The 20,261-nt window shown below is 36.1% G+C and overlaps 1 protein-coding gene and 1 non-coding gene across 2 annotated transcripts; both read right to left on the bottom strand.

Moving 5' to 3' along the window:
* Window positions 1–630: 630 nt before the first annotated feature.
* Window positions 631–7,656, bottom strand: LOC101299075. Its single transcript, XM_004295832.1, has 16 exons — window positions 7,284–7,656; window positions 4,829–4,910; window positions 4,506–4,644; window positions 3,716–3,959; window positions 3,410–3,509; window positions 2,912–2,977; window positions 2,699–2,776; window positions 2,472–2,537; window positions 2,264–2,329; window positions 2,050–2,115; window positions 1,840–1,905; window positions 1,639–1,704; window positions 1,414–1,479; window positions 1,206–1,271; window positions 994–1,056; window positions 631–750 (listed from the first exon to the last, which is right to left on the bottom strand). Exons 1-16 carry the CDS (start codon window positions 7,388–7,390, stop codon window positions 631–633), a joined length of 1,461 nt encoding a protein of 486 aa, XP_004295880.1. The 5' UTR covers window positions 7,391–7,656.
* An 8,275-nt stretch (window positions 7,657–15,931) lies between these two features.
* Window positions 15,932–17,338, bottom strand: LOC101291996. The gene is made up of 3 exons (XR_184251.1): window positions 17,220–17,338; window positions 17,048–17,102; window positions 15,932–16,233 (listed from the first exon to the last, which is right to left on the bottom strand). It is a non-coding gene; the product is annotated as an uncharacterized LOC101291996 (transcript).
* Window positions 17,339–20,261: the final 2,923 nt, after the last annotated feature.

The following is a 20,261-nucleotide window of genomic DNA, read 5'->3' as shown; positions in this document are numbered from 1 at the left end:
AGATTTGATACTCAAAAAGGGGCTGTTTTACCTAGTCTGTTTTCAGACTTGTTTCCATATCCTTTGTAGACTGTTCCTAGTGGAAGCAATGAAGTCACAATTCATAACTAAATTACAAAGCACCAGCCAAAACAATCAAAGCATAACTTTCTTTTTTGAACGGTAAATCAAAGTATAATCGGAAATTATAGAAACCAATGTTGTAATGAGGGGCAAATGCTCCAAGCAAAGCAATTGACCTGGTCTGTTTTGAGAGTTCTTTCATCAGGTGATGGACCTGTTTCCATTTCCCTTTGAGATTCTTCCTATTAGAAGCAATGGCACTCTCATCACAACCCAATTACAGAGTACATAGTAGCTCACTTGTTTGGTAGAAACTTGGAATCGAATTATAATTGCAAATCATAGAAACATATGATACTATTGATATAAAGGTTGAGTAATGAAAGAAGAACACAAAAACAAAAACAAAAAAAGAAACAAACAGAGAGACTGTTCACCTGATCTGTTTTCACACTTGTTCCTACAGGTGTTGGACCTGTTTCCATATCCCTTGGAGATTGTCCCTATTATTAGCAATGATATCCCTCGTCACAACGGTAACAACTAAGAATCAATATATAACTGAAACTATAGAAATATATGATTGTGACGACGGTCAAATCCTAAAACAGAAGCAATTACCTGTTCTGATTTCTGACTTGTTTGTACCGGTATTGGACTTGTCTTCAAATTCCTTGGAGATTGTTTCTATTAAATGAAACATATCACAAATCACAATTCAATCAGAGTAGCAGCTCGCTTGTTTAGTAAAAGCATAAAGTTGAAATATTAATCAAAATTACAGAAACATTTAGTTGGGAAGAAAGTCAAGTGGTCGAAAAATTCACATAGTAGCTCACTTGTTTAGTAAAAGCACAAAATTTAAATATGAATGAAATCATAGAAACATATGACTGTAATGAACATAAAGTAGTTGAAGAAGCTACTTACCTTGCCTGTTTTCAAACTTGAATTTACAGGCATTGAATCTGTCTGAATGTCCCTAGTCTGTTCCTATAAGAAGCAATATAGGTATCACATATCAAAACTCAGTCGGAGTAGTAGTTCGCTTAATTAAGAAAAAGCACAAAATTTAAATATAAATGAAAATCATAGAAACAGATTATTGTAATGAACATCAAGTAGTTGAAGAAGCTATTTACCTTGTCTGTTTTCATACTTGAATTTACAGGCATTGGACCTGTTTGAACGTCCCTTGGAATCTGTTTCTATAAGAAGCAATATATCACGTATCAAAATTCAGTCGCAGTAGTAGCTCGCTTAATTAAAACTGCAATATAAATGAAAACTATAGAAAAGTATAATTGCAATGAAGATCAACTAGTCATAAAATAGCTAGATATAATATACCTGGTCTGCTTTCAGACTTTTACCTACAGCCGTTGGACCTGTTTCAATGTCCCTAGGAGATTGTTCCTATTAGAAGCAATGATGTCACATATCAAAATCAAGTATAGTGGTAGCTCACTATCAATTGAGTTGTTTCATAATAACTTTGAATCAAGTAGAACTGGAAATCAGAGAAATGTATGATTGTAATAAAGGATGATTAGTAAAAAAAAAAAAACAACTTACCTGGTTTCTTTTCTGATTTGTTTCCATAGGCATCGAAATTGTTTCCATATCCATCGGAGATTGTTCCTATTCCAAGCAAGGATATAACATGTCACAACTGTATTACAGAGTAGTAGCTTGCTTGTTTAGTAAAAATTGAAACACAAATGAAATTACAGAGATATGTAACTGCACTGCAGGTCAAGTAGTCGAAAAGTTTACCTGGTCTGCTTTCAGACTTGTATCTTTTGGGGTTGGACCAGTTTGAATGTCCCTTGGAGTCTGTTTCTATAAGAAGCAATATATCACGAATTAAAACTCAGTCGGAGTAGTAGCTCGCTTAATTAGTAAAAGCACAAAATTTAAATATAAATGAAAATCATAGAAACATATTATTGTAATGAACATCAAGTAGTTGAAGAAGCTATTTACCTTGTCTCTTTTCATACTTGAATTTACAGGCATTGGACCTGTTTGAATGTTCCTTGGAGTCTGTTTCTATAACAAGCAATATAGGTATCACATATCAAAACTCAGTCGGAGTAGTAGCTCGCGTAATTAGTAAAAGCACAAAATTTAAATATAAATGAAAATCATAGAAACATACTATTGTAATGAACATCAAGTAGTTGAAGAAGCTATTTACCTTTTCTGTTTTCATACTTGAATTTACAGGCATTGGACCTGTTTGAACGTCCCTTGGAGTCTGTTTCTGTAAGAAGCAATATATCACAAATCAAAACTCAGTCGGAGTAGTAGCTCGCTTAATTAAAACTGAACTATAAATGAAAACTATAGAAAAGTATAATTGCATTCAAGGTCAATTAGTCATAAAATAGCTAGATATAATATACCTGGTCTGCTTTCAGACTTTTACCTACAGCCGTTGGACCTGTTTCAATGTCCCTAGGAGATTGTTCCTATTAGAAGCAATGATGTCACATATCAAAATCAAGTATAGTGGTAGCTCACTATCATTTGAGTTGTTTCATAATAACTTTGAATCAAGTATAACTGGAAATCAGAGAAATGTATGATTGTAATAAAGGATGATTAGTAAAAAATAAATAAAACAACTTACCTGGTTTCTTTTCTGATTTGTCTTCTGATTTGTTTCCATAGGCATCGAATTTGTTTCCATATCCATCGGAGATTGTTCCTATTCCAAGCAAGGATATAACATGTCACAACTGTATTACAGAGTAGTAGCTTGCTTGTTTAGTAAAATTGAAACACAAATGAAAATTACAGAGATATATAACTGCATTGAACGTCAAGTAGTCGAAAAGTTTACCTGGTCTGCTTTCAGACTTGTATCTTTTGGGGTTGGACCAGTTTGAATGTCCCTTGGAGTCTGTTTCTATTTAGAAGCCATGATATCACTATTCAAACTCGGGAACATAATGGCTTTTTAGGAATTTCTTGGTAAAACTTAATAATTAGAGAAACTAATGATTGTAATTAAGGTTGAGTAATAAAAAACTAAAAAAAGAAAATAAAACTTTTTTTTTCCTATTTACTGGTTTGTCTATTTGTGTTTTGTTTCTCTTTTTTCAATAAAATAACTGGAACCAGGCGTAGGGCTGAGCCTCCCAGCTTGGCTGGGAAAATAAAATAAAATTAAAAAATAAAAAATAAAAAAATTGAAGCAATGATATTACATGTCACGACTCTATGACAGAGTAGTAGCTCACTTGTTTAGTTAAAGCTTAAAACTGAAATAGAAATGAAAATTATAATGATTACGTTTGTCAAAATTTAGAAATTTATGGTCTGGAGTGCTGGAACTCACCTCAGCATATTTCTTCAGTATCACAAGACATCCTGTACTGCAATTAGCTACACTTGCAGTGGATGACTTCTCAAACAGAGATATATGACAAGAGATTAAGCTTAGAATCGTCAAGGAACGCAAACCTCAAAGTATATCGAAATTAGAACAACTTTTGCATCGCACTAAGCTGACCTTATTACTGAAACTGAAATGAACTTGGAAAAATGATAAAGTGCAAACATCTTCTAAAATATAACTAATGTTAGAACATGATGACTTACTTTTTTGAACATCTAAACCCTATGACACAAGATTAATGGATACTTTCCAGAGACTTTTGGGAGTTGCTCAGCACTTGTCGTCTTCAGCCAATTGTCAGTGTGTAAATGGTTCCCTGTGGAGGCATCCATTTGAGGTGTTTCACTGTCTACTTTGGTTTCAGAAGATGTATCTCCTTTAGATGCTCCAAACTGAGGAGAAGGCACTTGTACAGATCCAGGAGAAAGGGACTCGACAACTTTCCTAGTAGGATCAAACGTAACCGTTGGATCCGTCTTGTACTTGGCAACTGCAATAGCAGAAAACTCGCTTTGGTCAGTAGTCAGTCCCTCATCAATTATATTACAATATTATTTTACCAGTACAACAGCACAGAAGGTCAGACCAACCAATGCTTGGTTAGGGAAAAGAATATGGAAGATAACTATTATGAGAGTTTTTCCATTATTTATTTACTTGTTTTGATTCCAAGAAATAAGAGAAAAAAGAAAAATTTATACTTGAAGAAGCCAACAGACAAGTTGGGTAAATCTTCAGAACAAAACAAGCAGTTCGTAACCAATGTTTCTTCATTTCATTTATTGTCTAAATTTCCTTGTCTAATAGATATTTCAACTCATGAGTATGACCCAAGCACATAAACATTGACTGCTGCGTTTAACATAGAAACGAATTATCTTCAAATATATCTGATAATGTAGAAAGACATGTGTTTGTATTTTGAAATTTACCATGTTAGAGGTACATAATTGTATACAAGTACAGCAGACATCCACATATACTAACTTCTCAGAATGTACATACAACATATAACAATTCACCATACATCACTGACCCAATTCTTTCAGCATTTGGGTCATTTGACCGGAAGCAATAGCTTTATCAACATCTAGTAAGCAGTTTGAGCAACCTACACCTCCGACATCCAGTGCTGCATACTTGTGGCATGACATAATGCACCCACAATGGAGTGGCTGCAACGAAACCAACTATTAGTTTATTTCAGAAATATTGATGATTGAATGAAACACAGACTTTAATGTCCTTATCTGAATCAACCTCTAATAGAATTTGTATTGAATGACAAACAGATGTCGGAAACAAAATGGAATAAATAAATTTATACTAAAAAAAAAAGGGTATTAATTATTAACTCACCTTTCCACAAACAGCACAGTCTCTCCAGCCTTCCGCTCCCATGTGAAAAGTTTCACAAAATATACCATTCACATAAGCAAAACTAGATTTGCAAAGGATTAAGTCAGCTACCATTTACCAAAGACTATGAGGATTAAACAGATTCACATTTGCACTTTCAAACTTCACCATACCAATAAAATTAAAACCACGCTACAGTAATTTAATAAGTTTACACACAAAGACCTAACATTTCTGTCCCATGAAGATCACAAGGGAATGTTATGCATTAGATACTGTCTTCAGTATGATCTCACAGGATAAAGAATTGTGTGGATGGGCTAGAGGTACAATTCAGGAACTTCTGTACCAATGATCGACCTATTAATTACGATTGTGTAGAACTGTGGATGGGCTAGAGTATCTAAGGTAAGATGTTTCTTTGATGACAGCTTCATGCAAACTATTAATTACCAGCATTTTGATCTAAGGATTTCTGTTTGAATTAACTTCCTTGTGCCAATTCAAGACATTAAGTCCCAATTATTTCTTAAGATTGCAAGAGGTAAGTATAAGAAAATAAAAACCCGAAGTAAACCAAACTTAAAATTTAATCATTTGTTACTTTTTTCCAGCTCAGAGCTCTCCAACAGAATGACAGTTGGGCCAATATACTAGTCCCAATATGAAAGCTTGATACTTAAATAAAATCAACCATAAGACTGAAAACCCTATGTCACATCAGACAAGTGCTCAGGAGCTTAAGCATGCTGAGAATTGGAAAATAAAAAGAATGGTAAATCAAATTGTTCAAAGAAAGTTAAGCATGCTGAATATATCAATACCATTCTGCAGCAACATTTAATACAAATAATAAGTTTCCTACTTTAGATACTCCTCCCTTTTTCCTATGTACATATGACAAATTAAATTGCTTGAAATTCGCTGGACCTGCCAACTACCACATGTCATGAAGTTGGTTCCAAGCAAAGCAACTCATACGCTAGTGCAAGTTGGTAGAAGAAGTGATTTGAATTAACTTGCTCTTATATTGCAGAACCCTACAAAGAGAATCTATCACTCTCAAGGCACATAGATTTAGTCAATACACTTCGGGGCTCTTCTTCATCCAGGTGGGAAATATCCGGGCAAATACATCTTTTATCAACAACTACATTCCCAAGAATGTTTCATGAAGTACGAGGTCGCAAACAAAGTGCTATGAGCAAGTTCTAGGGACTTCTCCTGTAAGGAATTCACCCATACAGTGTCCCAGAGAGTGGTCTCAAAAAAACAAGTTATACCCTACACCTGCAAGGTAGATTGAGAATGTGTCTTCAAATTAATTCATTCGTGTGGGTCCAATAACCTAGTCCCAGTTTCTTTTACGCTGATATTCTAAAAGATGGCGAAAGGCTAAAGAGGAATCTCACAATGTTTCTGTTCTACGAAACATACATATTTCAACCCATTAAATCCTTATGAAGAGTGAGCTGGTGCTGCACTTAAATGTGCTTTACCACTAGGTGGGTCTGTGTTGTTAGTCATTACTAGTGAGTCATGCATCCCCTAGAATATGTTTTACACAAACTCAAGAAATGTTGGAGAACTAAGAAATACAGTAATTCATGAGATTTATCAAAACGAAAAATTAGGAAAAGCAAACATTATTTTAAATGCATTGCAGTAAGACATTCCATAATCTTCTACCAAATTCAAATATTCACATATACTGTTATTTAGGTTGCACAGAGCAAAACCAACTCTTTCGCTCACCGGATTTTACGGTAAAAGAACAATAAACTTCTGAGGCACCCTCTAAGCCATGGCCTTTTGGATAGATACAGAAGCCCTTTTGCATGTAGACCGTCTAGTATTTAGCCTGTGAGCCTTGGCGCTGCAACCTTTCAACTAACTTGCAAAAACCTGGACGCTAATAGCAGTTGTACACTTATCTAGAGTTCTAGACCATTACATAATAGTGGGAGCAACTATCCATATATTAACTCGATCTCTAAATTTTTTATACTAAACCGGTGAAGTCTTAAATACAAGTCTTCATATTTTGACTCGATCCCCCAACCGATTCGAAGATGTTGCTATCTTCATTTTTATACTAAACCAGTCATATTGTAACCACAGATCTTCATATCTTGACTCGATCTCTACATTTTTATACACCAATCCCGGCTACAATTCTTAAACGGATTGCATTCCGTTTTCAGTCCCTCCATTAAAACCAATAGCATAAAATTACAACAATAAGATGAACAACAGTACCAGATTAAAACCAAAACACAATGTAACAAATCAACCGTAGCACCAAATCATTATCAACCCAAAACCACACAGAAACACACCATCAATTCCATCATCCCTTTAAAGCAAACACGAAAAACCCAATTCAATTAAATCCAAACAAAACAATAATATCATCAAAAAATTAGAAAACACAAAAAGGGAAAACTGCGCTGACCCGCATTTCCTGCAGAGCTGGGCCGAAGACCCATCCTTGAGCTTCCAGCCATCAACGAACACATCACTCTCGGCCTTGCAGAAAAAGCACGAACCTTTGGAAGCCATGGACTCCAAGAACCAAACACAGCGACGGAGGCAGAGACTGAGCCAGTGAGTGAGTGTGTAGCGAGTATAGATGCGTGTGGGTCAAATCCATTTCCAAGTTTCCTAATTTGCGAAATGGCTCCCGAAATTGGGAATTAGGGTTTTGATGGGTTGGCGAATTGAATTGGGTTTGAACTGGGTTGACGTGGAATGAATCTGGTGGGTTTTGATAGCTCAGGAAGAACCAAAACAGCGTCAGGTTTGTGGTTTCTTGAGGTGCTTTAAACAACCTGCCTTTTATACTCTGCAAGTTTCCCTCCTCTTCTTTTTTCTCTCAGTCAAACATCAGATAGAGTCGCCACAGCGAATACAAATACAAATCCGAAATTCAGAAAAGCAAGAGAAAATGTATAATCGAAAAATGTAGACTTGAGATTTTTTTTTTTTTAATCAGATAATTTCCTTACTTATCCATGATAATAAGATGTACATCAATTGTCGTCTTATGTCAAATTTATGACTACAAACAACCAAACATTATGTCAAATTTATGACTACAAACAACCGAACAAATTGACTGATAACCCTCACTGCAATCAACTAAGCTCACTTATTGAGCCTACACAGAAGAAATCCAATGTCACCATCTACCTTCCTAAGCAACTAGATCGGTCTACTCGCCTAAGGAGCGTATTTGGTGTACAACTAGAAATACCAAGAACTAGATAGATGAAATTAAACTTCAAATGTTAGGCAATAGGACACTAGGACTGAAAGCTTAAAGCTTACTTTTGCATTTATTTGTAGCACTCATACCTGCATTGGTATGCACTGGCAAAGCAATACACAATGGAGGCGCATCCACCTTCTTGCCATGGTGAGGTTTCTTATTCTTGTTCATGCTTCCAATAGGACGCCCAAGTTTCCTCTTGTAGGTCATTTGCCCATCTACCGAAACCTCCACAAGATCTTCGGGATGGAAAAAGTCCTTCCCAATCTCCTCACACAACAACGAATTGCTGCCCAACCCCTTAAAAAACCCAGATGGCCCATTCAACCCTGGAGCCTCACGTAGCAGCAACCCATCAGAAGACACAACAGTCTCAAGCCCAAAACAGTCACCCAACCCATTGCCCTCATTGTCAACGGTCAACGCTATTTGAAAATTAGGGTTTCCTGTTAACTTTGCAAAAACAGCAAAGTGAGCTGTCTCCTCTAGCCCAGCTGCCACCATCCTAAGCTCAACTTCCAATACAACCTCGGTCTCCACATGTGTTGCCGGCACCACAGCTATCACCGCAACAGCTTCTCCCCCATTAAACCCAACAACCATCCCAAAGCTAGGGATTCCAGCCTCCCTCAAGTCCTACAACTCAGCGCCACCCGACATAGCTGCCGGAGCCCATCTAGTCGTCACCGCGAACTCCATGCCCTTATCATAGCTAACCTCCCCATGACCGGGAAAAAAAAATCACATCCCTTATAGAGTTACTTGCACTTTTCAAACTTTAATTTGACAATTTCAGTTCCACCAGCGACTCCGGGGTGAACACGAAGGAACAACGAGCCCAGGATCGTCGTTGCACATCATGCACAATCCGGATATGTTGGACGATGTCTTTCCCCTGCAGCGCCGATTGATCAACCTGAACAACAGATCCAAGCTCGTTACCAAGCCAAATCAAAATTCTCTCGTTGATGGCAACCTTCAATCCCTTCACAGAGACCCAAAGCTCTAGAACATCCAAAGGGACGTCCTGAATCCCAAACTTCGTCAATATTCTGCCAACAACAACATCTCATTGTTGAAAACCATGGGCTTCCATTGAGAATTCAGAGCTTCTCCTCTTTGTCCTTGAATTGGAAAACAAAAAACCATATTAATTCCTCCTCGTGGATCATCACCTTATCCTTCAGCCACCAGACACTAGATATCGCCACCGCCAAGGATTGCACAATCACCAGATGTACGTTTGCTGAGAACCGTCCACACAAAAACATCTCCGGGTCATTAAACAACTCGCTGCCCCTCTCAACTCTCACCAAATCCGTCTCTAATGATAGGAGAGAAGCCATCGCTCCGTCTGTCGTCACCCTACAAAGATCTCAATCAATTTTCGTTCAATGTACAATTAAGAATTAGAGCATTTTATTGATTATATAATATTATTATAAAATGTTCTATGAAAAAAGATAAGATCGGAATCTCGATAACAACACTAATGAGAAAAGCCGACTAAATATTCATTTATAATTCAAGAGGTGGAGAAATTAAAGTTAGATAAGAGACAAGTATGTAGGATTTGAAGATTCATTTGTCTAATTTTTCGGAGAAACTATAAATGATCAACTTCTTGCAAGATAAGACAAATTACAACAAGACATGAGATGCCCCAATGACATGTTGGTTAAAAAATATAATTTTTTTAAGACTAAAATATGAAGTTTAATAATAATTAAAAAAAAAAAAAAAACAATCCTGAAATGTGAGAGCTTTGCTTCAATCTATGGGAAAAGTCAAAGCTAAAAATTTTTTAGAATCCCAACAAAATAAAAATGATTAAACCCATTTAAATGGTGTGGCAAAGTTGGTCGAGCTGCTTAAAATGAACTCCCCATGTCTAGATTTCGAATCACAATGTCCACCAGCTTACGGCCAGCAAGTTTGAGGGGTCTCCAAGTTCATGCACTTACGGCGCGAGATTTGTCTGGCTTTGTTAGAATACTTTCATGAACCTCAGTCCAAATACTAACTAGGTGGATGTGTTCTTAACTTGTTAACGTAACCTAAATGGTTGGCTATCTCACTCTCAATTAAAAAAAATTAAAAAAACAAAAGACTGATTACGACAAAACTTGAGATTAGACTGGTGGGATGCCGACCAAAATTTGTTAGAGACTCAAATATAAACTCCTATTCGAGATGTATTTTAGAAATTAAATAGAATACGCGACAATTCTGCTTCAATTTATGGGAGAAATATAAGGGCAAAACATTTGCACGCTCCTCAATAGCTTCAACGAGGAAGGCTTGGGTTGCTTGACTTTGGTCTTTCGAGTTGGTTTTATTATATATATCAACCAAGATATAACTTTCTCTTTATTACATTTATGAATAAAGAGCGCCAAGTGGATATTAATATGTTAGAGTTGTATCATATAGGACGAGATAGTCGATAACCGATTAAAACAATCATGTTAAAACACTTTTGGATGTAAATCTAATAGTGGAATTGAGTTTTTTTATTTTTCAACAGTTTGATTTACATCTAGGGTATAATTCCAACAATGACTAAATATAGTTTTTTTTGTCAGTTAACGATCAAGTGAACACTAAAGTCCCATAGAAATCTAAAAGTGAGATGATGAGAAGTGATTGAAATTTACGTAGTTTTATTTCTTTGTATTTTATTTTGATATAGCGATACCATATATTTATGTGACAAGAACTTATTTGGAGTTGAGTTGTTTAAATTTTTTATAATTTATTATGAAATATTATTTAATCAACAATGTAAATTATTTATTTTACAGTGGTCATACCAACCAATAATTTTATTTACTTCATGTCAGTGCAAAGTGCAAACATTAGTCAATTCATTTCAGACTAGTGTCATATATGGAAGTTGGATTAGGGTTTTGTGTGTGTGCGCGCGCATGTGTTTATATATAACACAATCATTTCTTTTGAGAAGCAGGCGGCGGTGCGAAAAAAAAAAAATCAAAACACTCATAGAAAATCAAGATTCAACAACATTCAACCTGATATCAAAGCAAATCTCTGGAAATGGCCCCAGGTAAATTGCTAATCATGTTTCTCTTGATATTGACCAATTAGATAACTATTGGTTAAGATTCAAGGTTATTCATATTGATTAGTGTGTATGATATCCTCAATTATTAGATCTAGATCTATTTATATATGTATAAACCAGAACTTGATAAGTATCATGTAACGAGTGAACTTGAAACATGATTATACTAATCACTACAGGTAATCGAGTTGGTAAGAGCCTAAGTGTGGAACCACCATACTCATGTTCGAATCTTACCAACATTGATTGGAGTTAATTAAATCCCAATTTAATGAATTTATTATTTGTGGTAACAAGAGAAAGAGTTCTGTCATGATCTCCTGACACAGATTAGTCTCCGTGTCTAGAAAGTCTTTGAGGATACTGTCTAATCTCGAAAGAAAATATACAATTTTTAAGATCTATAGTTCATGATACATATACTTACTCATTCATACTACTAGAACGATTTCTCTTTGGATAATAAATATTATATAATTTGAAAATGGAAAGTTGAAGGTCTACCAGTTTGCTCTAACCGAATATTTAAAGAAAAGTCATTCTGGTAGTATCCAACTATCAATAACATTGCCATATGCTTGACTGACATAAGATTTAGCTCCAAAATTGTCATTCTCATACAACTAGCTATTTTAAGTACTTGAATATTTCCCAATTGATTCGGTCCATTTACCGTTATTGTACGTTCATCTACATCTTATTAGATAGTCGTGTTAGGGATATAAACAATCATATGTAGATTCCACATTACTTACATTATAAGAGCATATATTTTGTTGTTGTATTTTTATTTTTATGTTTTTCTTCATTTTCTCTCATCTATGCCAATAGTTTAATTGTGCTCAGTACCATTTGGTCTAGTGGCATAGTCTCCCCTTCATAAGTTAGAGGTCATGAGTTCGACTCACAAAAGACTCGTTGTTGCATTTGAGTTGTTTAAGTGATAAAAAAAAATAGTTTAATTGAATATTGAAGTTTAGAATTAATCTTTATTACCTGTTGGTACGAAATGACATCGATTACCCTGTTGTCTTGACTACTTTATAGTGTAGTACTCAATGTGTTATTGTATTACATGCATACAACTATCACAATATTGTAAAATGAGTCATCAAAGTAGTAATATATATTGTTCTTCAAAGTGATAGCATGATACCTTAAAGTGGTATATCTTAGTTACCACATGAGTCTTCAAGGGTAACATGTGTGTTCTTATAGTAGTAAAATAGTCCTCCAAGTTGTAATGAAGATAGATGGAAGAGAAACGTTAACACACCATGGCTTTATCCATAATCTTAGTCTGGGTTATGATCTCTAGGTGGATTTCTTTCTCTCTGTCTATTGGGCTTCAGATTAGGCTGGGGCCTTCATGTTGGGCCTTGCTTGTAATGAGATTTCAAGTTTAATATGTCTCTTCTCTCTTAGTTGTCTTGGCAGGTTGGTGTGCCATTTTAGTGGGTGTTAAATGTGGGAATTAATGATTTAAAGTTGGTTCTTTCTAGTTGTCAACACATGAGCGGATTATCTTTGCATGTGGTCCGGTGATTTTACTCGGAAATTGGATTTTAGTTGTTTTCCCAACATTAATCATTGTGTCAATCATCTTTTTCTAGGCTCTATATGTTTGTTTATATGCACTTGATCGATGAGTGTATTTCAGCATTTTATCTCACCCATAGCACATTTCACAAGTTTGCGAACAAATGCTTATGTAATTTCCAATGGAGTTTTTACTTAGAATTAAATTCAGTTTACCCCCTTGTGGTTTGGGGGTAACTTCATGTTAGTCCCTACACTTTTATTTTCATCAGTTTACCCCTTGAACTCTTCAATTTCTGTCTGCCGTGCCCAAATTCTCATATTCCGTTTAAATTTGCCTTTAATTATCAGCACTTAAGGTTTGATTTGGACATATAAGATCCGATTTGCCCAAATTCTAGATATTGGCCTCACAGTTAAGGTTAAAATTATCAGCAATTAACGTCCGATTTGGACAGAATATAGGACATTTGGTCACGCTTGAGGAAAATTCAAAAGTTTGAGGGGTAAACTGATGAAATTGAAAGTATAGGGATTAACATGAAGTTACTCCCAAACCTTATAGAGGTAAACTGAATTTAATTCTTTTACTTATTAGGCAATAGAAAATCTAAACTTGGAATCTCATTTAACATTGCTTTCGGTCAGTTTATTTATTTGAGAACTTTGGTTGATTAAGTTTGATGAAAAATTAAAATAATTAATATAATAGTTAAACTTCTAATTATTTTTTAGAGTTGATTGATGTGCGTATTTGAAATACAATATGCAGGTCCAAAGAAACCATCAGCTTCAAGGAGAGAAAATGCAGCTCAAAATAATGACATTAATCACATCCAAAGAAGATCAATACAAACCTTGTTTGCAGAAAGAGAGTTGAATCTGCTCCGGACTATAGACGGATTCAAGTCATTCAACCAAGGTGATGAAGATGTTTTTGTAGTCTTGTGTGGTTGCACTGATAAGAAATATGGTGATACTGTTGGGAAGCTTATGGTTTCCTCGATTGGGCAGTTCACAATCACTTGTGATTGCCCTTTGGAGCACACCAAAAAGGACAAAGAGAAAAGTATGTGTTTCTTCATCATTTCTTACCTTAATTTTGTACTTTATACTACTTCCTCTATACATATAAACTTAAAATGCTTCTACATTTTTGTTTTAGAACATGTCGAGTCTACAGACCAAATAAGAATGACACCAAAAGAATTTGAGAGTCATGCCAGGAGTGGAGTGAGACGATGGAAGAACAACATCTGGGTTATTAAGGAATACAAAAAGGTCTCTCTTAAAAAAATCTGGGTTGTTGAAATATTACAAGTATGCTGCAAATGAAAGCAACTGGGACTATCACAGATCCATTTTCGTCCATCGGGATGAATTTCTCTCCTGCTCTAAGTGTCAAAAAGAGCGAAGGTTTCGTCTATTCACAATAGATGAGTGCAGAGCTTTCCATGACGCCTCAAGAAACATAAATTGGAAATGTGCCGACCATTGTGACATGTGAGTTGCCTCTTTTATTGAAATTGCATCTTACATGTCAGACTGTCACGTGGTTCTTCTGTTCTTCTGTAGCATTTAAAAAATTTTAGTCTCACATATATATAGTACTAGTCCAAATGTTTGAGTTTTTTTTTTCTATGCTATCTTTCAGAACAAATTGCAATGAAGAAGAAGAGCGTGTTAGTCGAAAAAGCTACAAGGGTTGTACACGTGTCCCAGCATGCATGGGTTGCACCTCTTGTGTCTGTTTGGGTTGCAACATGTGTCGTTTCAAGGAATGTGATCGTCGAACCTGTGATGACTACATTCAGAATGTGGAACCCTAGAGGCTTAATTTTTTTTCCTAGCTTGAGGCTATGGATGTTATGACTTGTATAGTGTTAGCTTTCATTGGATTTCAGAACAATGTTTGATATGGTACTTCTTCATCAAGAACATATTCCTTTTTATGAAAGAAAATTCAAAATTTGGATCCCAAGAACACCCACTTAAGTGATGATCACAATGGAAGATGCCGCTCGGTTTTTTATTCTAGTTTCGGACCTCCCTTCAATCCAAATCGAATATTTTATGAAGACAAGTTTAATGATAATAAGATGTCAACTAGTAAACCTGCTAATGAAATCGATGGCTTAATTAAGCCATACCATGACTAGGAGATCGATAACTCCTAAGTCTTGTTTAGTTCGAAGAAAGTAACCATTAAGAAAAGAAAGTTGTTCATTTCTTGTATTTGTGAACGCTGAAGGAAATAAAATACTTGCCTGAAGATTGGGAAAATGTAAGGGAAAGTGGTTCCTTCTAAAATCCATAGGAACCACTTTCCCATCTCTTTTTCTTGTATTTATTACTCACAATATATTATTTTACTAGTTTAATTAACAACTTTCTGGATGATTTTTCTTTAATTACCAAACATCGAAATGGAAAGTTATCTGAAAATTTCATTTCCCATCTTTTTCTCTTCCCGTAAGAAAGCCAAAGGAATTATTTTTCCTTCCGCGAACCAAACAAAACCCTAATAGCGATACCATAGCCTTACTCGTCTGTTAATACTTTTCTTGCCCGCTCTCTTAGCCATGGTGTGGCTTAATTAATCCTCTTCCTATTCTTCAAGAAGCAGAAAAGTAATGCACGCTTCTTTCATGGTTTCAAATCCGTCGAGACCGGCAGACCGGCAGACCGGCGTCACCTTTCAAGGCTCGATATCTTTGACAGTTCGACCTTGGTTCACTAGCTCTCTCAAACAGACCGACTCAGAGGTCGTAGGCGCTTCGCTTAAACCAAAGAACCACGCATGCCTGACAACACAAACTGATTTCGTTCAACCCTAGAGTTGGGGTCGAGGTTTGCCTTACCAAACGACACCGCTCGTAAATCCAGAATTGCTGAAACATCATGTGGCTAACTGCCTATGCTTTATCGCGAAGGACTCGCATTGGCTATGAGATCTAGGACCTCCACTTATAGGATTTGTTCTACCTCAAATTGGCCAGCTACTTGGTCCCAAAACAAAACAAAAAAAAAAAAGAGTTCCTGGCCAGCAATCCTCCTAGAGAGATTGCAAAGGCTACTAACTTGGGGATTGATAGAAAGAGAACAGCCCCACCTCAATATGAACCTGTTGCCGAACATGCATACTTTGATTTAGTGGTCTTACTGCCCGTTTAGCAGGGAATATATAGATGCGTTTTATACTAGTAATAAAGAAGCATAACCAATGCCACAGCGCTTGGGTAATAACTAGTGCAGACAATGCCTGAAACCATGTCATATATTATACCAAAAGAGGAACCGATACAGGGATAACTAAGTGACTTAGTAGAACACAATATGCTCAATCAAAATATTTAGTCGTACAGCAATTTTGCAGATTGAGTTCTCAAGGTTTTGCTTTCATTCTTCAATACTTTCTCAACAGACTTCTCTCTTTTTGATATAGCTCTTACTACAGCTTTCTTCTTCCGAGCATTTTTGGTTCTCTTCATTTGTCTTCCCTTAATCTTTCTGTCACAGGAAAATTTCACAATTAGGTGGAAGACTACATAAAACAGACTGATTCAGAAAACAGGTGTAAACAAAACAAGAATGCAAATTAAGAATGGTCAATAAGATAGGTCAACTGAATTGACAACAGTCTAGGAACGACGTGATTATCTCTCTTAATCTTAAGGAATATAAGAAAGAGTTCATATGGGAAGGGAAGAAACTACCAAACAAGCCAAATTCCACAACCCTGTCCTCACACATTTCATGATAGGCAACCTCACCCACCCCAACCCCCTTTGTGGCTCAGAGTTCTATTCTCACATGCTCTCGCACCTATTCCTCAAAGAGCAGTATCCCCAAGTTCTCTTAATAACTCACAATCTCAAAGCACACTAATGTACTCAGATGCATTAAAACGTGTCATAACAGTCTTCTCACCCATAAAGGAAAAGAACCGGTCACGCTAGAAAAGAAAACGAATACCCCATTACAAGTGTAGTAGAGGTACCCTGCTGCAGAACTTAGGAGTAAAAGAAACTGTAGGTACCTACAGTCTCGCTTGCCACAAATTATTACCGCAATCATTCTAACAGACTAACACAAAATGTCAATTCATAAATCATAAACATCCAACCGACTAAATGTGGGTATCCCACAAGATAAGTATTCATTTTATGCATATACTTGGGTAAATCAACCAAATGAAAACTAAAATAGAACTGAAACTCCACACCTACAAACATCTTCACATAACATAAGGAGAACAGCATAAAAAATCTATACAGAATCCGAGACTCCGATGTAGAAACCAACATTAAAAGCTGATACTTACAAATTGGAAGCAGCACCACTTGGGTTTTGCGCTCCAGACTCCGATGTATCCATTGCTGCACAACAAAACCAAGAAATTCGTACCCAAAATTAAACATAAGGAATGGGATTTGAAGAGAACAAAACTAAAGAAAATAGTTTCAAAGTGTAGAAGAACAAAACGAGAGAATTACCTTGAGGCACATCTGGAACGGGCAATTCCGACACGTCCATTGAATCCGAGTCCTTTCGTTTCTTCTTGTTCCTGTTCTTCGCCATCGCTTTACAAAATTTGGGGGTTGAGAGAGCAGACTTGGACAACTAGAAGAGAATGAATTAGGGTTTAAGTCTCGCCAGACCCGCTAAAAGGCGGGTATGGGCTCAGAAGCAAAATACCCGATTTGCTTTTGGACCATTATTTGCTTTTGGGCCTTTTTTTGACTCGACCAAAACTGTGAACAACATTCTTTTTTTTTTTTTTCAATAATTTATTTTGATGCAGCATTCCTATTTATACTCATGCTTAGGCAAAGTAATAAGGTCCTTTTAAGACGCAACACTATTAGTCTACTACAGTAGAATTAACCCTCTATGTGACATTGCCATTCTCAATTAGCTAGGATTAATCTTTCACCCACCACATACACCTGGGTACGACTTTCATTATTCAGTGATCTGTTTGTTGAACAACCACATGTTTTGTTTTTTGTGTTTGCATAGCAATACTTCAGCAGCAACTATAAGGACCCGGCTGAAAACACATTAGTCTTTCATCTGTTTTGTTCAAATGGGCCAGGAGGTTGTTGGTTGAAAAACTCTATCTGCTTGTATTTTGTTCTAGGTATAGGGGATCGGAAGAAAAGATCCCTAAGCATTGAATATCAGAGTTCCAATATGATTAGTTTAGCTGTAGTGGTTATGGTAAAACACTGCATACAGTTGTAAGATTTGCACTTTGAAGTTGTAGCTTTCCAGAGTACGTTACTCATTTCCTGAATTTTTGCGAATTTTAGCTCATGTTACAGAAATTGTAAAACGAACTATGTGATTTAGAGTACAACCGATGTTATTGGCTTGAAATACATATAACTTGTAAACTTTAGCAAACATATAGTACAAATGATATTCTGAACATTGGAGCCATGTTGTCGCCATAATCTATCTCCTATGGTAGGGCTCAAGCCCAACCAAGTTTTTTGGAGTTAAAAAAAAATCCTAGGTATATTATGTTTTTTTTATATATGTATTTTTGTTCAGTCAAGCCCACCCAACTTCCCGACTAGCTGTGCATCTCCTCTTCAGTTTCTTAGTTTATCAATCGCTCTTTCGTCTAGTCTACTCCTTAAATCTCAAAAAATCCAAACTTTTGGAGAACATTTTGTTGAGTTTTCAAATTTTTCTTTGATTTTTAGAAATTTCTTCTACTTTCATTGACGCCTATTTTTTTTTTGAATACTTATTAACGTCTACTTGAGTTCCTACATTTTGCATGGTTGTATTTGGAAAAAAAAAATTTCCCTTCGGCCAAATATGAAACCCACCCCATGTTCAGATCCTAGATCCTCCACTGGCCCAGTATCACGGTATGATGCCGATGCCAGTTTACTTAAGCAAACATTTCCCCAAGTCACCTAAACCCTAAAACGTACACACACAAAACTCAAAACCATCTGTACGTATATCTAATCAAGATTGATTACATTCAAATGTCGGGTGATCCAAAAACAAAGTTTAACATAATTTTATCTGTGCAGCGAACACAGACTCACACACAAAGTCATGATCCTTGAAGGTGGTGTGTGTAGCAGTAGGGAGGACAATATGCATGGGACAATTCAACAGGCACAGCCTCGTGTTTGGGAGTATTGGTTTGGCAGTTTGATCGAGTTGGCCTTGATGGAGATTAACCAAGGCAGCAGTGCTTGCTTGGCTTTATTATATACCAGAATATAAAAGACCGGCCAAATTATTGAAACCCTGATCTGATATCATTGGACTTCATGAACTTCTGTGCAAGCTGAATGAAAATTATGGGTGCGTCGTATCATGCATGTTTCTGCAAATGATCTTTAGCTTGGAGACTACTCAACTCAGGATCTCAAGGATGAGGATAGATATATATAAAACTAGAAGCATGTTTTAGTTTTAGGTAGTATTGGAAAGTAAGTAAAGGAAAACCCTAAATTTTAAGACCAGATTGACAACATTCCATTCCATTGAACCAGACATATGAATCTCAGTTGGTGTCGGAGCTTTACTTTGGCCAATAATGATTAAAGGAGGGGGGTGGTAAGGGTGAGGGGTTATCTTATTAGCAAAGGAAGCACATGATCGGCAGCATAAAGGAGCTTGGGTCGGGCCAACCAATGATCTTGACACATGCTCTCTGATGTCCAAAAGGGATGCATAGCTAGCCACTCCATTCTTAGATTCTTCTTTCTTTTCATCCTCTTGAAATGTTTAGTCCTTGTTCGGATAGAATTAGAAAGTAAACAACGATTTGAACCTAATTATAGGTGCGGGGATGCTAGAGGAGAAAAAGTCTACAATATATCGACAAATAACATACATAAGGAGAAAGAAAGACCTAATAGCGAAAAATCTTCTGGTTTATATTGCGTTAAGATCTTTTAGGACATACAATACTTCATATATATCGAGTGATATAAGAGCAAGTTAGTTCCTTTTAGCAAATTATTTCTTAGACTCATTAAGATCTTTTAGGATTATACATCATATCAAGTGATATAATTGAAAGCGGGTTATGGTTATAATTAATATTCATTTCTTGGACTCATTCCATATATGGTCTTGCATGACTCACTAAGTAGCCTACGAATAATTACATAAGTTAGAGTAATTCGAATAAAACATAAAAAGTTTTTATTTTTATTTTTATTTTTTATTTAAGATCGCGGTATCCTAAAGGCTTCTTAGACCCAATGATTAATCTGTTGGGGCCGGACAACCAGCAAGGCATAGGGCATTGCATCCCCTCCCCTATCCACTTTTGACAATGTCGTGATTTAAACCTAGGTTGAGGAGCATACCCAACTAAACAAGAACCACTAGACTACCTTGTAGTGGTTAAAACATAAAAAGTTAATTTTTCTCCATCTTCATGTATCTTTAATTAACTCACTAATCAAACACATTTTAATTTAGAGAATGTGTTAACACTTATCATGACCATAATCTTTTGTCAAGTCGGATGAGTTTAGTGGCAAAAATCATTG

This window comes from Fragaria vesca, linkage group LG3, assembly GCF_000184155.1.
Source record: "Fragaria vesca subsp. vesca linkage group LG3, FraVesHawaii_1.0, whole genome shotgun sequence".
Classification (NCBI taxonomy): domain Eukaryota; kingdom Viridiplantae; phylum Streptophyta; class Magnoliopsida; order Rosales; family Rosaceae; genus Fragaria; species Fragaria vesca.
Note: the sequence above shows the minus strand (reverse complement) of the source record. Positions and strands in the feature narration are given on the sequence as shown.